The sequence below is a fragment of the Condylostylus longicornis genome, unplaced genomic scaffold (genome assembly GCF_029603195.1).
Source record: "Condylostylus longicornis isolate FDR11 unplaced genomic scaffold, ASM2960319v2 ptg000009l, whole genome shotgun sequence".
Taxonomy (NCBI): domain Eukaryota; kingdom Metazoa; phylum Arthropoda; class Insecta; order Diptera; family Dolichopodidae; genus Condylostylus; species Condylostylus longicornis.
The window spans coordinates 654,890-679,802 of NW_026577978.1; the positions used below are offsets into that span (position 1 = coordinate 654,890).

The 24,913-nt window shown below is 23.3% G+C and overlaps 1 protein-coding gene across 3 annotated transcripts in view; it reads right to left on the reverse strand.

Moving 5' to 3' along the window:
- Positions 1 to 24,492, reverse strand: part of LOC129618589 (RNA-binding protein asd-2) — a 48,552-nt gene extending 24,060 nt beyond the window's left edge. For all 3 annotated transcript variants that reach the window (XM_055533428.1, XM_055533425.1, XM_055533426.1), the window contains exons 1-2: positions 24,402 to 24,492; positions 16,410 to 16,673 (exon numbers count right to left, since the gene is read on the reverse strand). In XM_055533428.1, the coding sequence (XP_055389403.1) occupies positions 16,410 to 16,673; positions 24,402 to 24,476 (339 nt within the window). In that variant the 5' untranslated portion in view covers positions 24,477 to 24,492. The remainder of the gene's footprint in view (positions 1 to 16,409; positions 16,674 to 24,401) is intronic.
- Positions 24,493 to 24,913: the final 421 nt, after the last annotated feature.

The window sequence follows — 24,913 nt, forward strand, 5'->3', positions numbered from 1 at the left end:
AAGTGGATGGTATACCAAAAATACCACAATATGAGAGGTCAAAAAAATGTTTGAAATAATTCTAAAAAACAAATAAAAAATATAAATTTTTCTTTTCAGGAAAATTTGAAATTTCATATTAGAAAAGATCAAAATGAAATAAAAAATTATAAATGAAAATTTTTTCGTCGACTGCAAAAGTTCTTACGTACATACATACATACGATATCGTATATCTATCTATTTCTGCGAATTATAATTGAATTAAAGGTGTAATTTTAATGTTTAATATTTTTATTTTTAAATTTAAATATTTTTTAAATATTTTATAAATAAGTCAGGGAATTGTATATGTTTTAAAAATGTCTAGTCTTCTAGTCGCTTACAAAGTTTATTCAAGTGGCTTTTTTCGTCAAATAAATGTGATCAATACATATATGTACAAGTTTGGCAAATATTATCACATCGTAATTTTATTTGTAATGATTGCAATTTCGTTAATTCCACAATTAAGGCTTATTACAAAAAATTTAGTTTCTCATCCAGAATAGTATGTCTATATGGTTTTCATTTACAAAACAAGTAAATAATTTACTAACTGAGCACACAATATATCAGAAAAGAATGGGTACTATCTAGCATTAAGGAGAATATAGTTGGCGATTGGAGCACAAGTAAATGAATTTGCAGGCAGGAAAACTAAAAAACTTTTTCCTTTTCGAATTGTGCATCAAGTTTTTCGACATTCCTATACCTAAGACATGTTTTCATATTGGTCCCAATTGGTTTATTTTGCTCGTAAATATTCGAGTTGGAGAAGATTTTTCATTAAGAATCATCATTTTTTTTTTCATTATATAAATTTTATTACAAAATTTTTAAATGAAAATTTATTATACCTTACAGTGAACTTGGTCAACTCCAAAATTTTGTTCTAATTTTTACTTTTAAATTTTTTTCAGTTTTGGCTATTAGTTTTAGTTTAATCTTATGTCTAGGATATGTGGTGCTATTTTCAAAAATTTTTTTTTTCTTTTTTTTACTTAAATTTATTATTGCATTTTACGGACACGTACAACTTTTATTTAAAATTCTAAACAAAAACAACAAAATGCTAAATAAAATAGAAAAATCACAAAAAAAAAATTGTTTTTCATTTGCGACGATAAAATAACATTGAAAAAAATATTAGAAAATTGGAAAATTATCTAGGACTTTAAATTATTAAAAAAAAAAAACATTGAGAAAAACAAACCAACACACACACTAACCCAACTAAATATATAGTAGTAATGTTTTCTGTTTATTTTCTACTTTTGCCGTTATTATAGTTTACCTATTTTGCAATAACTGAAATTAATTCAAGGAAGCAAAAAAATGCAATTCAAATGTATTGGCATAATACCAATATAAAAAAGGATATCGTAATAGAATACTTAGTAACCTTAGGTATGTTTACACATATCTAATGTAGAATGTTTTGAATACTTTTATGTCATGAATCATAAATACGTATACATATAATGTGTACACATGTGCTGCGTGTATTCATACCTACGTCCATTTATAAGCTTACGGGTATACTAGAAATAAAAAAAAATATATTACTATAGTTGTATGAACTATAAGTTTTCATATTGCTTCCAGGCATGCAATTTAATATTTTAGCCGATTACTTTTAATAGTAAGGAATATTTTGTTTTTGTTTTTAGCGATTTAGTGATGGTAACTGTAATAAATAATAAAAGTAGTAAAATATTTTTAATGATCTGTTATATTTTGTTTTTATGTGAATATTTTTTATGTATCTATATATTTTTTAATATTATTTTTGATTTGTTGGGTATTCATTTGATTAATGAGGTATGAAATTGCCGCGAATTTTTCACAAAAAGCAAAAATAAAAAAAATAATAGGTAAGCATTAAATTGGGATATGTTAGCATTAAAAGTTAATCAACAAATTTTATGACTGCATATAATTTTCACATAAAATTTTATAATATATTTTCGTATTCTATATTATTTTTTTATTATGAAAAATTTGAATATATTACTTGTAGGGATAACCGCCCAAAAATTTTGAATGTTATTTATTTTAATCGATTATTTGTTTATATATAACCAATCAATTTAGTAATAAAAAAGAATTTACGGTATTTAAGGCATTATAATTGATATATTCATGTGTAAAATTATTATATTGAATAGGATTTTTAAAGATTTTTATGTATAATAAAATTTAAAGTAATCTAAGATGCAATGAAGCATAATTTAAAGTATCAGAATGCGATAGAGTAAGATATTTATAGAGAAATGAGAGATTAGAAAATTAAAAATATTTGCAATAATAAAAAAAAAATCTAGTGCTATTGGTAAAATTCAATTTCTGTGAAATTTATAGAGGATATGCAAAAATTTCTTTATATGCTTATCTAATTTCTTTAGATTAAAATTCATAAATCGGATGTTAAAGCATATTTATAAATTTGAAATAATTTGATCTGTGATATCACCATTAAGATGAGGAAGCACACCTTTTGTGGTTCGCGTGACTTTCTTTTTCCTTTGAACAATGCTGCCAACTGAATGTTCAAAAAGGAAAATAATAAAATATATAAATATATAACATTCAAGAGAGGATCTTATGACTTGGCTTGGAGGAAATTGGGGCTTTCCAATCCATAAATATGAATTTACACTAATGGTAGTAGTTCATTTTTGTTCCAGAATCCGCGTTATTGTTCATAATAGGTTAGTGGGTCATAATACATAACCGATACTCATGTAGCTTTAAAAGAGGCACTGTTTGTCTTGTTCCGGTGTTAAAGAAAGCAAAAAAAAAATTCAATTTCTGTATTAGAACAATAAAACTATATTGATAGGTGAACTAGTTCCGTTTTTTGTACAATACCACACAATACTCGATAATTATATGGAAAATATCGATATGTTTATAATTTTTTATGTATACATTTAAAAAATTATAAAAGAAAAATATTAAAAACAAAATGAATGAAAGTCCTAGAAACTAGAGAGATAAAATATGATTGAGCAAGAAAAATTCGAAATAAAATAGAATTTTTGATATTGCCGTTTTTAATAATCCTCGTACAAAATGCGCTTTTAATTGAAAATAACTGAAAGAAAATAAAGAACAATAACAAAACAAATAAAAAATTGAAAATTGCTTTTCCTTTTATTACCGTTGGTCTCTATAGTTGAATTTAATTGTTAAGACTTGCGACTACAGTCATGCATATGAACACAAGTTTTTCTGATTAATCTTTTATTTTTTTTTTGTTATTTTTTTTTCACTTTTTCCGTTTAGTTATACATCTATGTATACGTAATACATACAGCTATGTTTATTTTTTTTCTATTGGCAAATATTACCTCTAAATATCGAGAAAGCATTGCCTTCTGTTATTTAAATTGCAAATTGAAAAAAAAAAAAACAAAAATGGAATGTTTTGAATTCTCTTATACTTAGGTTCTTGTTTAGTCATTTGAGTGAATTTAAGGAAATTTTGTTTTGTTATTCATTGCCGCCATTTTATGTACACTTATTACACTTATTGAATACGTATATGGATACGTTCAACAGAATATTGTATTTAAAATTCATATTGCGTATACGTAAAAAGAAAAATGCTAATGGGGTTTCTATATATACGAATTCAAAAGTGCAAGTAATTGTGTGTCACTTATTGTTTTTGACATTGAAAAGTTAATAAAGAAAAACAAAAAAAAATACGAATTTAAAACAGAAACAAAATTAATGGAATAATAAACGTTGCATACTTTTAGGTGAATATTTTAATTAAAATTGTTTAATTTCCAATAAATTGTTTGAAATTCCTTCAAGTCATTTTATAAAGCGAAATAGAATATTAGATACATGAACATAGCATAAAATATAATCTATATTGTTCTCCCTTTCACTCTTCGACTGTTTTTTTTGTCCCACTGCATTTGATTTAATTAAATTTGATATGATAAAAATTAATTTTCTAAAGTTTTTAATTAATTTGAAAATTTAATAAAGTATTGATTTTGACAAGTTCTATACGGTATATGGCGATGAACTTCATCATGAAGTTGAAGCATAAAATTTGAATATTATTTTGCACCTATAAAGTTTTATATGTGTATGTGCACATTATATTTTCATCAAAATCATTTTTAATATATTTACATAAAATTTTTATGCATACATAAAAAAATATTTTAATTTTTGTTTTAGTAAGCACTTGAGTTATAATAGCATATAAATTTTAAACACACGTATGTATATAACTACAGTAATATCTATAGTAACATGTACAGCTATATTGTAAGATTGTAGCAATAAATGACCTTTTTAAGCTGAATGCTTTGAATATTAAATTTTTCTAGTTATATTTTTGCAAATTTTAAAGTGAATTTAAAAAACATATTTTTTTTTTATGTAATAGAAGACCTTATCTTAATTGAACTTAAAGATTCTTAAATATAATGAAATGCTAATTGCTTAAACAAATTACACTTACGACTTACGAATAATTTTAGTGTTTTACGAAAAATTCTCTTACAAATTAAAAAAATTTAGTATAACTTTTAAAGGACTATAATATCACTTTATTATTTTTCGTCCGTAAGCCTTACTTAAGACTTGATTTGAAAAAAACCATTTTAAAGTTCGAGATTAAAAAGAAAATCTAAACTATATACTAATAGATAATGTGTATTGAAAATAAATTGATGGTTTCTTAAGTACTAAAAAAGTAAATGGAGAGCTTGTAACAATTTCTGAAAAATCGCAGTCTATGGCTCTGGGATTAAATGTCCTAGGTTAATAAAATGTAATCATATTAGTAAGTGATAATAGTAATGATAATTTTCTTTTATAACTTGATTTTTGAGATTTCTTGATATGATTTTATTATTATTTTACGTTAAAGAGCCCTTTAACGTAACTTGTGACAAATAGCGATATTATTCAGATATATTGTAGTAATATGAGGAAAGGTTGCATGCCGAAAGGATGATAGCGCTTATGGTAAATATGGTTCTATTTTTCAACTTTTATATTGTATAGCACATATTACTTTCTGGTTGTACTGGAATCTTTTCTGGTTGTATTGTATGAATATTCTTATTTTTCGATATGGCAACAGAAAAATTTTAAAATCTTATCGAATTTGATATATATATATATTTGAAATAGATTTGCTTTTATAATTTCAAATTTAAGTATAAGAAGTACTCGTACTACCTTATCTCTTTATACATTAAGTATAAACTAATGTTGGATTTTTATGGAAATTAAGAAGCACTTACATTTGCCATTGGATAGAATTAAAAAACAAAATGAAACTACACATTTTCTAGCTCAATTACTTTATTATTTTATATTTATGTATATCCAATTTAATATAATTTTAAATAAAGTAATTTTAAATGTTAATTTGTAAAAACACTTTGATATATTATTGATATAAATCCTTTTAAGATCCTTAATTAATATTATTTGCTTTGTCTATGCTTAATGATTGGTTGTTATGGATTAACTATAATATTACAATTAGGCAATTGAAATAAATTAATTTTGATTTAGAATATGAAAACTAATTGAGAAAATTTTTTTCAAGGATTTTTTCATTTTCATTTCAATATATAGGAGAGAAAGAAATTACAAATCGAACACAAATAACAATAATTTTAATAAAAGAACGAAAACATGGTTTGACAGCTAATTTCCCCGAAATTTTAGTTTGTTATTGTTATTATTTTTATATTTTATGTATTTGGTTTTCTTTTTTGTATGTGTATTATATAAATAAAGAATATTGTATGACAAAACAAAATAATAAATAATATTTTGTTTTTATTTGTTAACTGTAAAACATTCAAAAATATTGTTTTCATTTTCTTGTTTATGAAGGATCTTTAGCAAATCGTCATAAATATGAAGAAAAATTTAATATGCGAGAATATTATATACATACATTCAAATTATGTAATATATTATATTATGTGTTTTATTGTAAAAGGAAAAATTGTAAATTATTCGCTATTCTTTAAAAATGATGGCAGACAAAAGGCGCAAAATAAATAAATATAAATGAGAAAGGAAATAGAAAGAGACTAAGAAAAGATTGCGAGAGAAATGAAAAAAAATTATGTAAACAGATAGACACAAAAAAATGTAGATATTTATATGAATTTGCTTATTTGTTACAGGAAATTTTCGTGTTCAGATAACACAATTTAAAAGATTGAAACTGTTTGAAATATTTTGATAAAAAAAAAGGAAGGCAATTAAAATTTTAAGCGATTTTCTTTCATATTCATTTTATAAAGCATGTTATTTATTTACTCGATAATTTAGAATGTAAAAATGATTAACAAGACAATGTTTATATTGGTCGATGGCAAGTCAAGAATAATTTAGAACTGAATGTTCCCCAAACAAATTCATTTCCTTTCGATCAAGATAGGGTTTACTTCAATAAAAAACACATATTTAATCAATATTTTTAATTTAATTTAATTTTAATGAATATAACTAGGTATTTATGTAATAAGTATTTTTATACAAATTTTATTTAATTTTAATAATTAAGGAAGAAATGGCTTCCTAATTATTTTGTTATTTAAAGAATTTTTTATAACTTTATTAACTTCTATTGAATAATAATCTAGAAACGTATATTGAAGTAATATAGAGACTATTGCATGAACAAGGCATGTGTAACAATTACGACAATATGGGCCGCAAAATGAAAAAATCAAGAATTTGGGATTTTTGCTGGGTTATCCATCAATAAGTTAATATATAGGTTATAGGTAAAATTCCTATGTTAGATTTTGTTGTCAAAAATCCAAGGATCCCTATGTGCAGAAATTTTAAGAATATTCCATAAAATTTTTATTTGTCTAAAATGTTTTTGCATTTGGATTGCGTTCTACAAAACTTGGAAACTGCAAACAAGCAGTCTTCAAAAGGGCTTTGAATTTGATATTGGAACACTTTTTTTGAAGGAGAGATAGAAAATCTATTGCTTCTCTTTTAAATTTGAGTAGTGTCAAAAGTATTTTTACCGCAAATTAATTTACATAGGTAGCAGATTATGTTATAGTGCGTTTTGAAAAATTTTCGCGAGCCACATTAAATTATAACGAATTGAAACCGTAAGTTGCACATGCCTGGATATTACACATATTATAAATTTATTCGTTTGTGTTAAATTTCCTATTTTCCTATTTACATGATACAAAATATATACAAACGAAAATTTAGACATAGAAATATTTACAAAAAAGTGTACAGGCAAGTAAAACAAGTCACATATTGCAGAAGTAATGTGTGCGTAAATCATATATGAAAATTCTATGGTGCGTTAATCTACTTTCAGTATTCTGTGTTTACTGTTTTTCGTTTTTAGCAACAAAATATGTGTTCAGTATTCTGTGAAAAAACATTTTCTATTAAAATTTTTTATCACTACTTTTTTTTTTTTGATCACAATATTATCTAGTTTCTCTGTTTTTTTATATGTACGTACCTATAAGTATTTGTAGTAAAGTGGAATGGTGTATGTCATTTTATATTATATTATGTATGTGAACGTATGGATGAACACACATATATGATTATTCTTGTATACAATGTTTTTTCCACTTCTCTGAACATCAACAATAATTTTGAAAAAAAAAAAATAAAATAAAAAAGAGGGAAAGCGAAATAAAATCATTTTCAAAATAACGTAAGTGGAAGCAATATGTAAAAAAGAATTTTCATAGTGATAAAAATTTCGTGCACAAAAACAGACGCAAAATTTTATCTATTCAGCAAATTCCCGATTTCAATATAATGCCTATATGTATACCTGGATGTAATGTAACAACATGAAACATTTTTAACATCTGGTCATCCAATATGACCGATTTTTTAAAACATTAACCGAACATAAAAATGAAGCAAGAAAATTTTAGGCATTCTACGTTTTAGCCATTTTTAAAATCTTAAGATTGCTAAAATGCAGTTCGGTTATAATAAATAAAATGCCGTTACTATAAATGATATGCTGTTATTGTAATCGGTTTGTGGGAAAAATTATGTAGTAGATTTACGCAAACGCTATGATTATAATACCGACTGATTCGACTCTACGAAACCCAAATCTTTCAAATTCATATTTTGTCACAAATTTATTGGTTAATCAAATTGCAAAATTTTGCTTAATATTTTAAGAGAGTTAGATGTTTTGTTGTTAAATATATTTTATATTTTGCAGAAATCATCTTAGGCTAGAAATGACTGTGATTCGAATAAGTTAAGACTACAATTAATATCAATTCCTCGAATCACTTGTAGTACTTGGCCTATATGACACACCACCGTCTAAATTGAATATGTAAAAATTATACTAAATTCATAAAACTCTTAAAATATTATTCTATACCCGAAAATTTTATCCTTATATTATGTTATACACGAATAAATTTTTTTTTTCGAAAAACTCTTTAATAAATTTATCTAAAATATCTAAATTGTACGAGTCACACGTTTTATTTTGAAAATAATTTTAATATTTTTATGGTAACGTTTATATGTTTATCATAGAATCGGATGAAAATTAATTTTTATGTTCTATAAAGTGACTCATATTATTTTTCCTTCACACATTTTTGTGTTTTTGTACCCACGCACATTTTATATATTGGGCCACCTTTTAACTCACAAAAAATATTTTTAAAATAATATTTATCGTATTCTATATTTTATTGATAAACCGTTATGATTTTTATGACACATATGAGTGATTTACAAATACATACATAAATATTAAATAATAATAAAGTGAAAAAAAAAACAAATTGAATTTTCTTATTCATTTTAATAATAAATGAAGGTATGAAAGAAAAGCTACAAGGATGTCTTTTTGGACTCTTTTTTTACTGTTTGTATGTACAGTGGAGAGAGGATTGAAATTTTATGTGTTTTCATTCCAATTTTATGTTATTTATGTTTAATTATACTTTTTAAGATGATATTTATTAAGATCTCGTTTCATCTTCTTTATCGTATTTAAAAATTAAATTACATAAAGTTGGGTCAAACCAATGGTTTGTAATGTAGCAGTTTTTTCTTTAAAGAGTGAAAATATTATTTTTAAGACTTCTTTGAAGATCTTATTCACTACATTATAAAAATTCAAAAAATTGCATATCTTTGGGATGAGCAAAGTAAGTAGTTTTTGAAATAAAACAAAAAAATAATTGAAACATAATGTTTGAATTTAAGGGATTAAGAAATTTGGTAAAGCTTGCAGTTTCGGAAATATAAGGTGCTAAAAATTAAAATTTTCCAAATTTCAAGAGGCGATAACTTGAGAAGGGTTGGAAATTAGAAAAAAATTTATTTTGACGAAATAAGCTATTTATCAATATCTTAGTTTCTTAAATTTTAGACTCTTAAAACGTACGGTTTCGAAGAAAAACAATATTAAAAATTAAAATAAAAACAAGTTTAAGACACCGGTTAATTTTAGCATGCATTTTGGTTTTTAATATTTACTTTCCCGCATTAACAAAATTTTAAAAATGTTTATAGTTTCCTTAAAATAAGTAGTCAAAAAATTAGAATTTTGAGGAGCAATAACTTTTAGAGGAGGAGAGATAGGTAAAAATTTTCTTCTACGTAATTCAGCTTTCTATTTACAAGTTCTGTAAAAAAAACACGGACAGACAGATGGACACACAGAGTGAAAATGACAATCACTTTTTTCAAAATTTTTTCTGAAAAGTGCTAAAAAGAAAGAAACAAATAAGTTTAATATAAAAAAATTATTTTTATTATAAGGTTTATACTTAAAAGTAGGTAGATAAAATTTAGATTCGAGAAATTGAAAACGAAGCAAATTGAAATTAAAGAATAAATCAATTTTAACCAAAATTGTAGAATAAAATTAGAAAAAATTGGTTATGAATAATAAAAATTTTTTTTATATAAAATTGGAATGCGGTTTTTGGTTTTCTAATTATATTTCTACTTTACTTTTTAAATTGAGTTAATAATTTTGATAGCTTTTGCAATAAAGTTGACATACGATATATGGATCAAGGAACAGGTTCTTTTTTCAGAATTATGTATAGTAATTAATCAATATAAGCTCAAAATATTTTTATTTCAAAAGTTTCATAACTCACAATTTCATATTTTTGGAAAAATACGAAGAAAATTTCTACCGTCATCAGCTTATTTTCGAGTATAATTTAATTTTATTGTAATAAGTAAGAATTTAATTTAAAATAATTAGGAAAAAGGGATATTTTAAAATTAATTTTAGAATTTTGATTCCTCTTGTATTTAATAATTGAAGCTTGGAAGTAATTTATGCTTAAATAAATCAAAAACTTTTATCATATTGAAATTTCCAAATTTTGTTATATTTACCTATACATATGCAAGTTCAAAATTGAATTCCCAAATTTTAAATTTTCTCCATAATTTAATTGATAAGTTGATATATTATGTATCAACTTAATCCTTGCATGACATACTTTATTACATTATATACTTAATTGAATTGGATTACAAGAAAAGGGTTAAAATAATTAGATTAATTAAGTTTTTAAATAAATTTATATTCAAAATTCTATTATGAATATAAATTTATATTCAAAATTCAAATATGCTATTAAAAATTTTGTTAATATTATAGGGTACACAATTCATTATTATAAATTTCATAATTAGATAAAATTACATACATATAATTCTTTAGAAAAAAAAATAACATTTTAACTGTCAATTTAAATGAAATTATCATTAAAATTTATGGACATAGATATTTAAAAATTTATAATATTAAAAAAATGTTCGCATATTTGAAAAAAAGCACAGTACCATGGACCATTGTAAAATGAAGTAAAACAAAAACTCTCTAATGTCATTAAAACTATTAAAAAATTTGATTAAATTTTTTTTTATGTCATCGTTATATTAATAATAATTTTATGACCATTTTCCTATACCTTTTATATGAGTATTTGCTGTATAACAGTTTACCATTTTAAAGTGGAAAATTTTCATAGGTTTATTCAACATAAATTTAAACAAATTTAATGGGTATAGTTTGGTCAGGGATGAAAAATTCAAAATAGATTTATTTTATTAAACAGCAACACTTATTGGGGTCCAAACGTAGAACACATTAAACCAATAGCTGTAAGTATAACACTACTTGGGTATGAAGCCAAATATAAGGTTTTCCCGAAATATTTCGAGCCTTCGTGTCTGGTTTAATGAAGAGTTTTATCTTTTTTGTACATTTCTTAAAAAGGAGAATTAAGGTTAAATCAGTCTACCCTCTCATCAGATAAAACAAGAAAAACAAACATTGACACATACATATGTCATGCTATATTAGGTTTTTGTGATTGATATTGTTACCAAGCATTATGATCATAGAAAAAGGTGATCCTCCACAAAAAAATAAAATGTCGTTGGCAAAAGAAATTGAAAATACGACGTATAGCGATATTTCGTGGGCCGAGTAGTATTAGAATGTATTATTTTGATAGGATGTGTATTGCAGGATCCAGGACTTTCATACATGGTTATGGACATCGTTATAGATTGATGGAAAGATTTCTTTGAAATTTTGTACATTACAACGATGCAGATTTAGACGCGTTTTGAATGACTTCTCAATCTTAAAGCAAATAAATTTATTCTAATACGTAAAAAACATTTTAGAAGTGTAGAATGACAATATGAACAGCATATACGTATTAGGGCACATACATTAACACTCAATATTCATATTAGGGGTTTTTTAAAATAAAAATTCTTAATATAAATTAAAAAAGTTACAGTTTCTTTTTGGAAAATTTCTACTCCATATAAACTATAACGTATAAAATATGAACCTTCCTATTTTAATGTTTTCCATTTTTGAAAATTTCATTTAACCTTGAACTCTTTTTTTTTTACATTTTTAAAAATGATTTTGTACTAGAAACTTTTCTAAACCGAAAAAAAAAATTACAACAAATGAAAACCATAAAAAATTTTCATTTTTTTTTTCCTCAGCTAAAACTCTCAACAATAATTTTTTAAATTTTCATGTTTCATATTTATTTTTAGTCATAAAATATTTAAAAATTAGTGTGTTGTACTAATGTCGGATCTTGAAGGCTTAGAAGTTTCTTTTTTTATGTAAAGTTTAAAACTATTTCTATTGTATTTTAAAATATTAACTTAAAACATAGTTTTGAACTGAAAATTTGAAATATTATATTTATTTAATCTGCTCCCCTAAAACTACTTTCAGTTATTGAAAAATTAATTATGGAATGGATATAAGATATGTTTTATATCAAGTCCACAATAGTAAAGTTTCGCCTCATTCATTAATTTGTATTTTCTGCTTCATCTTACGGTATATTGTTGCTCAAAATTGTTATTGAAAACTTTTAGTGTATCATTATAATTAATTGAATTAAAATATTTATTTTTTTAATTTAAAATTATAATTTTCATAAAATGTAAAATTTAGGGTTTGAACCTGCAATATTGAATTGTATAACACTACCTGTTTCAATATTATTTTGCCTGTCTGAAAGATCTGTGGATTTAAGCAGTTGTACGCCTTTAACAACATCCATTTCATAAAAATTCATTCAATTTATATACAAAAAAATATCCAATTCTAAAAATTTAAATTTTTAAATTATTTAATATCGTTTTTAAAAACTTTTATACATAACAAGTGTATTTTAATAAATTTTTATTAAATATCAAATTCAAATTCACGTACAGGTTTTTTTTTGATTAAGGTTTCAATTCTATAGTTTTTAATGGAAGGACATCTTAATTTGAATATGTATATCAAAAATTTTCTGAAGCAGAAATTAACAATAAATCTAACTTGGAAACATGGTAATAATAATACAAAAAGAAAAAAAAATAAAAGAATGAAAAACAAATGAAAAGAAAATAAAAATATTAAAAGTGAGATATTGATTAATTTTTCCCGCAACAATGACTAAAAGAAAAAACGGGAAATTGACGCTGAAAACCAATGTTGTAACCGTATACTATAATGAAAAATTTCATTATTTTTCTCTTTTAATTTTCTCAGTGAATTTTTCGACAGACTAAATATATATTTTCATTTAAAAGAGTAGGGGCGGGCGGGGGAAATAAAAATTTGTCTAGTTATTTATTCTTCTGCCTTTGCTTGAATTGAACTTGGAAATGAATGTACGGTAGAAATGGCAAACTAAATTAAATGAAGAATAACAGAAATTGAAATAAATCTAGGATATTTCATTAAATTTGATTCCATATTCATGGATCATGAATCCAAACATTTTATTTATATTTTTTATTTTATTTTTCATATTTCTTTTATTACAGTTTTTCCCTCGTTTTTTTGTTTTTAATACAATGTAGCGTGATTGCTATATAGCGTACCTTTTATTTAATTTCGTTTGTAATGTAGAATTCAATAGTTTATTAATTTACATAATTGAGCGATTTAGTTATTTTGAATAACATTTATATATTGAATTCCGTTGCAATTATTAACATTTTATTAGACGTACTCGTACATTACAATTATGTTGTACGATTATGAGAATAGCAGTGCTGGGAATTTAAAGTATTTTGACTGTATTAAATAACATAATCAACTTAATTACAATAATAGATTTTATTAAAAATATTGCATGTTCTTTAATTTTACCAATGAATCAGGCGAATTCTACCAATGATTACCATTTGTTTTAATTGTTATTGTAACCTGTTAACCACAAACACACGTTCGATTTGAGAAAATGCAATGAATTTCGTAAGATTAGTAAAAGCGAGATATAATTAATAGAGAAATGTGAATTTACTGAGAAATGAGAGCGTCTATATTCTGACAACATCGTTAACTTTATCATATTAAGGCAGATGAAGGGTTAATTGTTCACTATATGGGAAATTAAGGTGCATTAAGTAACTAATCATAATATGTGAATATTTTGACTGTTTCTAATGTAAATCACTAATTTATTACTTTAAGGGCCAACAAAGTATCCTTTAAGTTTTAATAAATAGGATTGTCTTAAATGTTATTTATGACAACATCCTAATGTAGCCCATTGCAACCCCATTTATTAAATCAATATATTCTATACATCCTTATATACTTACTTACTCTTATACAAATACAAAAATTTATTTTATTTAATTTTTATTTTTTTTCTTGTTCCGTTACATTTTTGTATGGATTTTCTGAAATTGAGAATACTTTTGCTCTCTTGTCTGACATAATAAAATATAACAGAAAAACTAAAAAAAAAATATCCATGAATAATATGTGAATTTGAGTGAATTTTTACACGCAAATTTATGAATATAAACATACAAGCATACATATATAAATATGTATATTTATAATAAACAAGGCTGCTGTCAAAATGTTTAACAATCGCATGGTGAGCGAAAAAAAAAACAACTTTAAGCATGTATACCCAAATATAAGTATAGTTAGTTATGCATGTGTTACGGTGTATAAATTCTGACAATGACTTTTGTATAACAATAAATTTTTTCTCATCATTATATTGTTATCCTTAAAATGTATAATCAACTGTAAGAATTTTATTTACATATTATACATACATGTATTCCAAAATATAAATATGTTTGTATATATGTGTACATATTTGATCGGTGACCATATGTATATTATGGCTTTGATTTGAAAATATTAAAGAGCGAATAAATTTACAATGAGAATTGAAGCAAGATACAGAAACTTCTTTAAGATTAACATTTTTCGTTCTACTCGTATATACGATAAGCTTATAAATTATAAATAAAAATAAATCAAATGATTACTGGAACTGAGTTTCTGTACAGTTTTTTATAAATGGTTTTCATTTATATTTGAAATATTTTCTTTATCCCAAAAAACAAATTACAGTTAAGAAAATTTGACGATTTATTACCAAAGGTCAAAAATAGTTTTTAAATTTTTAAATATGAAGGCTATTACAATAGCAAGGTAAAAAAAATGCTTAAGCAGATTAAAATTGTGATCATTTATGTTGATTTAATTAATAAAGGATAATTTATAGGGTGTTTTGTTCAATAACGGACGAGTTTTTTGCAACGTTTTCCGTTTCAATATCTCGTTAACGTTTAAGATTATTTTCTGAAATTACTCACAAAGAAAATAATTCAGAGATGTGAATCAAAGAGTATGATAATGAATGTTTAATAACCTGTTCACTAATTGAATAGTTTAATACATTTGAAGGCCTATTCGGGCGTATCCAATATTTAAATTTTGAAATTGAAATCCAAATTTTTTGTTATAGGGACCAGTATTACTGTAATAATGAATCGATTGTTCAAAAATCTTTTCATAATATTAATTAACAAATTTTTTTTTTTGTTTTGAAAGAAGAAATTCAATAAAATATATTTGGAATAGTTTGGAATAGTTTAATTTTAATTTACTCTACAAATTTTACTCTTTTCGTATCGCATCATAAGAGTGAAAAACTGTAATGAATTTCAGTAATTGAAGTAATTTATGTATTTGGTCCAATAATTTTAATGAATATATAGAGAACAATGTTAAATTTTCAGGTCGAATTAACAGAATAATCAATTTAATTGCGGTTGTACTACAATAAATTTGAATAACAAAAAGTTTAGTCACAAAAATTTAAATTTAAAATTTATTTCTCATCACCAATTTCAGTTTCCAAATTTTTTTTTATTATTTTATTTTTATTGCAAATTTATGTAAAAACCTTATATGTATTTATTTTATAGTTTTTAATTTTTAAAAAATTTTTCTCAAAAAATAGTACACATAAAATTGCAAAAAAAAATATTATCCTTTTTATGTCATAAAATACTTTAAAAAAAATAATATTACGACATTTTATGAACTTAAAAATCTTATATATTATGGTTGTGTCATTGTGTAAATATGAAAATGAACTCAGGACTCAGGACTTAAAGTATTTTTTGAAATATCTTCATTTTTGAGAATGGAATGTAGATCATATATCAAAATATATTCAAAATAAAATAAAATTGGAATTTATAAAAGTTTTTCCATTAAAAGAAAATAAAATAAAAGTTATAAAAAATGGATACAATTTTTTGGTAGGTATGGAAAAAAAAATTAAGGATTCTGTCATTTAAAATCAATTTTTATAGTTTTGGGATTTTTTTTTTTTTTGTTGAAGAAAAGAAAAAAGTAATCTTGTTTATGGGTGCATAATTTTTTTTTCTTGTTTTTATGTTTGTTATCCAAAATAATAATCAAGGAAATTAAATATAAAATATAAGAAGGCGAATTGTAAAACTTAATAAAATTTTTAATAAAAATTTGCCTGATATTTTTATTTAAATTTTTGACTTACCGGTACTAAAAATCGTCTAACTTCAGCTAATGCATATGCTATTCTAGCATGTGCTTCAGCTGGTGCTGCAAATGTTGATATTTCTATATGTAAATCTTCAGCTAAATGTGCATAACGTGGATCACCACTTGCTCGTAATTCTTCTTCTTTTTTTCGATCTTTCATTGAACCGCGACCCAATACAGCCATTTTACACATTGTATCTTCCTGTAAACGTTTCATTGAATTTCCTTTAGGACCTAAGAGTTTTCCAACAAAATTAAACTAATAAAATTAAGTAAAAAGAAAAAAAAATTATTTAGTATTTTGTTTATAAATGAATTTTAATTGAAAATAATTATGTATTTTTATTACTATGAAATTTTATTAAATAAAAAATTAGTAAGTGACACTGGTATTCTTCTTAGTCGCAATTAATCCAGAGAATAATAAGACTTTTTATAGAGAATTTTTATCTAGAAATCTAGAGGGAAACTTTGAAATGAAATTCGAAATAATTCGTTATGTGAGAGAGAGCGAGTGATTCTAATAGGTGTTTAGTTGAACATTACGTTATCCTAACATTTATAACTCATGTATTGATATTCAAATAATAATATTACAGTCTTTGTATAAATTTTTTAAACGTAAATTTTTGTTTTTTAATTTTTTTAATAATCGTATTTTTAATATTTTTTATGTCTTTGAAATTTTCACAAATTGTGCATTTTGGTATGAATGTAGAATTTGGATATGGTATTGGTAATACGTACTAGTTCTTGTACTCAGTAATTCATAGGCAGTTTTTCCCTTACTTATGAGGTCAAAACTTATCATGGAATTTTTTACATACTTATTATTTGCATAGAATTTTATTTTATAAAGTAAATTTTTACATTTTTTATAAATTTATAATTTTTTTGGATAGTAGTGATACAATTTAAAATTTTACTCATAAAAATAGATTTTAATTTTTCATAAAATGAATAGAAATTCGACTTTGTATAATTTTTGGGAAAATTTTTGACAAAAATTTTATTTAAAAATTTTTAAAATATCAGATTTCATAAAGCTTACAAGTGCAAAACAACAATTTAAAATGTTAAATTTTTAAAATATGTACAGTCAAATCTCTTTTACTCGAACCCCCCAGTATCTATCATAAAAAATGACTCAAAAATTTTTATTCAAAATGTATGTAGGTAGTAAGTGCATACATATATGGAAATTACATCATCTGTTAAGATAGACTTATAGTCATATATTCATAATGTGCAAAATAGTTTTCGAATAGTCACCATAAATTTAACAAATACATGCATGTATATATGTATATGTATGCATCTAAAAAAAAAAAACATGTCATAACTCAAAATTTTCTTTGGCGACATTATTAATGGGTTACAGTTATTCTTCACTATTTTTATTCACTCATATATTTATTACATATATATACTGTAATATATCAATATACATAATATGTATATCAAATTATTGTTATTTTAAAATACATATACCTATACACACATAAAATAGTTATTTTGTAAAATGAAGCTGTCAACTTACAAAAATAAATATTCATTTAGTGATATGTGACACCAACAAATACAAAAAAAAATAAAAATAAATGATTTCTCTCAGTATTTAGTTAATAATCATTTTAGTTAAAAAAAAAAAAAAAAAACATTTTTTTTTGACCACTTTTAAAATATTATTTTAAGTTATAAAATTTATGACAATATTAAATGTGTAGGTGTGTGTGTATTATTCATACAATACAATAATGCATAATTTATACCACTTAAAAATGATGATTTTGTGTATTTTTAAAGGAAATTGAAATTTAAATTTATATAAAGAATGAGTTGATGATTTTTTTTTTTTGCAAATATTGTACTCGACACTCTTAATCATATTTATAAGCTTAAATATATTACAATAAAATATGATTTATAATAACATTCTATAGCTATATATAGAATTTAAATTAAATATCTATAGTAAAAAAAATATTATTTCTTAAATAAATGAATAGAATTTCGCTGAAAATATTAAAACCAACATTATAAATATTATGCGTATTTGTATAAGTATAAAATGTTAAATATTATTTTAAATATGATGACATTTTGGAAATATAATAATTGAAAGATTATCTTGTATTCTATTAAAACAACATATTGCATAAATTGTACTTATAATACAAATAAAACTACATATAATAAATTATATACACTGTTAAAAATTTATGTGTAAACTGTCGTACGCTTTTCGTAAATAACATTTTTTCTACTAAACTAGTTAATTTTGAATATTTGGGTAAGATAAATAGAAAAATTCGCATTTAATTTCCATAAGTATAACAAATTGAAGAAATAAATAAGTGTAACAAAATTTATATGAATTTTGTGACTTAATTTCGACCTGACTATGTTGGTTGTAAGACGAATGTTTTAGTCGGAAGATACCTCCTTAAAAACCGCCTTAAGGGGGGATTTTATAAGCTTCAATAACAATATTATAATAATATAAAGCACGCCTGTATAAAACAAGAAAACGAATGTTATGAAGATACAATTTAAATGGAAATGCCATTTCATTGTTGTATAACAAAATATTGTTCATAATATTCAATAAAGATAAGAAATAAAGAATGAAATAAAAAATGGGTCAAGTCAACAGATGAAAATACTGCTTTTAAAGACAGGCAATGTACTGCACTTTTAAAATAATTTTCATACATATAAGAAAATCTTTCAAAAATTGCATAGGTTTAGGATGAATTGAAGAGTAAATTACGTCATTTAAAGAAAAATAATTATATTTTTTGTTCCAGTTAGCTATCTGTATTTATAGAAATTTGGAAAGGCTTACAGATTACAAATTTCGTGAGGCTATAACTTGAGAGGGGTTGGACGAGGAAAAATATTTTTTTCTAATGAAATTAACTATTTATTAGGGTCTAAAAGTTGTTAAAATTTTGCACTTCTAAAATCTGCCGTCTAGACGAAAACGGTAAACTTTGACGGCAAGTTTGTTTTTTTTTTTAAGTTCAAATATTGTATTACCTGGTAGGAGGAGCAAGTCATTACTTTTCTGCTATTGCAGAATTTAAAATATGTGTGTTTTTTATAGCCCCATAAACCCTTAAAAATTGGCATTTTTAAGGGTTTATGAGGCTATAATTTTTGGAAGGGCGGGGAAATAGATAAAAATTTTCTTCTATGAAAATAAGTTTATAGTAACGATCTATGTATATATCTATGTATTTTATCTTTCTGTCTTGAAGAGTGCAGAAATTTGAAAAATCACTTTTCAAGCGATTTTAAAATCGATTTCCGATATTGTTTGATTGATTGAATAATGTTTTTTTATATCCATTATTTTTAACAAGTGTATATTTTAATAATTTTACAAAACTATATAAAAATTCATTATTATTTTGATCTACTGAAAAAATTACTAATTTTATATTTAAATTTTTAACAGTGAACTATAAACATCGAATTTAATTTTCATATTGTTTTATTAATTTTGTACAATTAGAACATTATTGTTTATTGATTATGATTTTCGGTTGAAAATTTTTGAAATTATTTATTAATTTAAAATTAACTTAATCATAATATTATATAGAAACAATACAATAAAGCTACATGGAAAATGAAAATTCAGTCATCAATAGTTTTCAAAAATAAATAAATTATTTTTAATTAAATTTAATTTAATAATCAAAATTTTATTATAAAACAGATAAATATTTGCTTTATATATTATACGAAAAAAAATTTTATATTGTTTTCTTTCATAATTATTTTATATTCAAAATATATTCAAAATTGTATATTTTATTTGAAAAGATTCATTCAATCAGAAAATTTTGAATAATTCAAATATAAAATGAAATATAATTGCTATTATTTTAGATTTGAGATATTTTTGGCTATTTATTTTTAAAATAGAAAATAATTTTCTTATTCATTATTTTTATAAAATTCTTATAATTTTAGTATTCTATGTATACGAATTAATAACGGTTAATATAGGAGGAAATTCAATAAAAAGTAATAAATTATAGAGAACGAATGGGAAATTGGGTTTAGATCATAGAAACTTTTATCGAATACGCTTAATTATCTATAATTTTTGAACATTTATCAAACTGTAATAAACATTTTGAATTGAAGCTGCTGTAACTTATGAATTTGAATCGGTAAACGTATAAAAGTAGTAGATATAATGAATTTGTTGATATTTTCCGGAACATTTGAGCATAGAAAATTATGAATTTTGGTGTTATGTATCAAAAAATTGATTGGATCATGTACATGAATGCATGTTGAACAGTTTTGTGAATGTAATTTTAAAAAGATTACTAATCTCCCAAATACTTCCAAAATGGAAATTTGAGTTGAAGATTTGCCTTAAACAATCTGACTTTGCTATAATATTTCCTAAATAAGCTCAAATAAAAAATTTTGAAATTATTTTTGTTAAAATATTTTCCAAGTAAAATTTATTTTGAATAAAGGCCAAATAGTTTCAGACAAAACGTATAAAATATCAAAAAAATAAAACGTCAAGAAAATGTCCTATGACGGAACGGAATGTAGTCTCCATTGTGACCATATTTTCATGTTGATTAATTTCCCTATTACTATAGCACATTTAAATAGCTTCTTGTTCCGATTATTATAAACCTGTTACAACTTATCGTTCCATTATACTATTCCAACTTATATATTCTTCAAATTTATTATTTTCAACAAGCGCGTAAGCAAGGTGTTCCCGTAACATGTAATTTACAATTTATATTTTTCACATTATTATAATGAAATAGATAATGTGAATTTGTATGTGCAAATAAAACCACTAGCATTCTCATACCATAACAGTACATAGAGCATAGGATATAAATATGCAAATTCTCTTCAAGACAAATATAAACACATTAATTTTCAAAGGATATTAAATGTTTCTATTAGGATATTATCACTTAAGTAATTTTCTTGTAATGAAGCTTAAACATTAAGTAAAGTTATCTTTTAATACATGGTACCATTAACATACTCGCATATTGTATCTTCAGCTATGCAAATATACATATACATACATAATATATTAATAATTGGTGTACTTTAAAAAATTTTTTACCAAATCACGAACTTCAAACTGATAATTTAACTTGTGCTAACTTATATACAATATATATTGTACATGCAATATTATACGAGTATGCATGTATAACACTCTAATTACTTTTGTTATTATAACTTTTAATAGTTCAAGCATATTATATGAGATGGTAATGAAATAGATAATAAAAATATGGTGTGTAAGAGAAAAAAAGAATTAGAAAATAAGGATATCTTTTGTATTTTATCATAGATGAATAGTTTGCATATGAAAGCATATTTTAATTACTTTTGATTTTTAATTGAAATCGAAAAGTTTTTATTTAAAAAAAAAAGTTTTTTTTTGTTTTAAAGTTATTATTTTAAAATAATATAATCTGTGTGGGTTTTAGTCTTTTAATCTAAAAATTTTGCAATTCATTTAGTTTTAAGTGTTTGCCTATATAACAATTTCTTGAATTAAAACTTTTCTATTATATACTTATAGTATTGTAAATCTTTACTTGAAAATATTCTTCGACAAATTTAAAACTTTTAAAATTTAGAAATTTTGTTATAAAAAATTATTATTGGAGTTTAAATTTGTCTACATAAATTGTTATTGTTAGAAATTAGTTTTTCAATAAACTGAACTAAATGAATAATTTGAAAAAATAATTTGCTTCTTATGGCGTCCATTGATGAAGTAAGATTGTTGTTATGAATTTTACTAATACAACATCATAGTTGCGAATTAATAAGAATGTGCTTATTACACTACTAATTTATCTTAATGGAAATTTCTTCATGCAACTGTATTTTTAAGTATTTATCTTAATGGAAATTTCTTCATGTATTTTTAAGAAAATTTTGCAATTTTGATAAATGCATGTATTTGATAAATATTTAACTGACTACATAAATTTCTTGTAAAAAATACATATGAAACTCGTGGCTTTTATAGATTATGAAGTTATTTAATTACTAAAACTGAATTTCCACTGTTCGAACCAATGTTTCGATAAAATTCAAATTAAAGTTACTAAAATGATAGAGCACAATTAAGCACATGTGTATATATGTAGAATTGAAAGATTACAATTTGTAAGTAAATAATCATAAAATATTGCATATTTTTAGGGGAAAATTTCCTTTGATTCTTAAGAAAGACATTTTAAAAATATTAAGGTAACATTTGAATGAAAAACTCTTCTAAAAATAAAAAGATGTCGAAAAATTTATAGAATAATTTTAGATAACTTTAATCCTTGTAGAAACATAATGAAGAATTAAATGAAATAGTTGACAATTACGAATCTAGTAATGTATTGATGTGTAAGGATTAAGAAAGAAAACAATTGAAAGAAGAATATAATATTGATAAAACTAAAACCCTAGGTATTCCAAAAGACTAAAAACCGTACGGTAAAGGAATTAAAAATTAAAAAGGAATTCTTGATGTGTCATGGAGACATAAACGAGAATAATTTTAATCAATGATAAAATAAAAATTATTCGTAATAATTATTTTTTTTTTGTTCCTGAAATGTGAGGACCTGAACCAGTAATTAAAAATTATTGTACAGAAGAATATTATGTTTTGGCTTACATATTTAACATAACTTTGAAGTAACTAAAATTACGCGGTCCACCGAAGGGTAGACAGTCGCCTATGTGTCACGTTAACCTGACCTTATCTTACCTACCACAATGTTACAACTTTCCAAACTAAATTAACTACAGTCCATATCAATTTTTACCAAAGTATTGATGTGATATTTGTAAAGAATACAAATAACAAGTACTCCATGCAAATGAGTTGTAGGCTAAACTGCCATAATTTATCGTATTTTTTGATTTTTTTAATTTGCAAATAATTTACTTAGTTTTAAAACAGTTGCTGTTAAATCTGAACATTTCTAGGAGCTCGATTATTTCTTAAAAAATTATTAAGCTATTTTCAAACATATGTAATAATAGAATAATGCTGCGTATATCATAAATATATAACACTAAAACTGACTATTTTTTAATGATCCTTAAATTCGTAAAACATAGTTAATTAATAACAATTTTATATTCTTAGTCTACTTTTAATCTTCATGCTATAAATTGTCTATATCTATTTATTCTACTTAAACTTTTCACATAATTTTTATTCGATAATAATTTCGTTAAAAAAATTAAGCAACAACAAAATAAAGAGTGGGAGGATTGAAAAATTTTTACAGAAATGTAGGTAGTTTTAAAGTTTTCTAATTAAAAATTACTAACAGAAAATTTTATTCTTGATAATAGAAAAATTTAACTAAGTATATTCTACATATATAATGTCAATTTGTCATGTCTCGAATTTTCATATTACGTGAAATTCTTTAAAATTTTTAGTAAAATGCCTGATTTGTGCCACAAGGATCTCATACAAACTTTTTTGTCTTATCAAATTGTAATTAACATTAATTATTATTAACTATTTTTATGTTTTTTATATACAAACAATAAACTTTTATATTTAACATTATCATTGTTATACAGATATCATATACAGTGCCTAAATGAATGTGAAGTGTTTTTAGAAAATTTTTTAAACTTTTTGTAATTTTAATTTATTTTTCCTTTTTTTTTTTGGTTTTTGTTTTCTAATTACGTGATAAATGTCACAAGTATTATTAACCTTTAAAAAAACTTTTAATTTGAAACAAAATTACCTACGCATTTTGTAAATTGCAATAAAAAAAAAATTAATTGATGTTTGCAAAATGAATGGTGGAAAAAAAAAAATTATTTTACTTTTCTAATTTATTTGGATTTTTCTTTTCAATTTTACCATTCCTTTTATTTATTTGATGTGAATGAATGAATTTTAATATAAAAATAAATTTTGTTTTACTATACTTACTTTGGGATGATCTCTGACTGGAACTGCTACTCTAACTGCTACTTTGACTGGTTTATCTCTTGTTATGTCCAACATTTTAATTTTTTCCGAATGAACTGCGTTCATTTAAACATCCACAACAAAATGGAATTGATGAATGAAAAATTGAAAAGAGAAAGAGAAAAATAAAGATAAATAATCATTATCCTGTAAGGAATATTGATTAGGAAAATAAAATTAATATATTTTGTTAAAACAATATCATTTTGTTGGTCTGATTTAATTTTTATCTTTTGATAATTTATTTAAGATGAAAAAATCTTTAAAATTTTGTAGTCATTACAGAGTAAAATTCAGTTGTGGTATCAGATATAAAGGTGTACATAAAATGATTATTTAAGGATGAAATAACTGATTTCAGTTTCAATCTACACCCTCCTCAAAATAAACTATAATAGTAGTCGGAAACGGCTAACCATTAATTTTGCTCTAACTTTTTTGATTATTTACAAGCCTTTGATATGGCACAATAG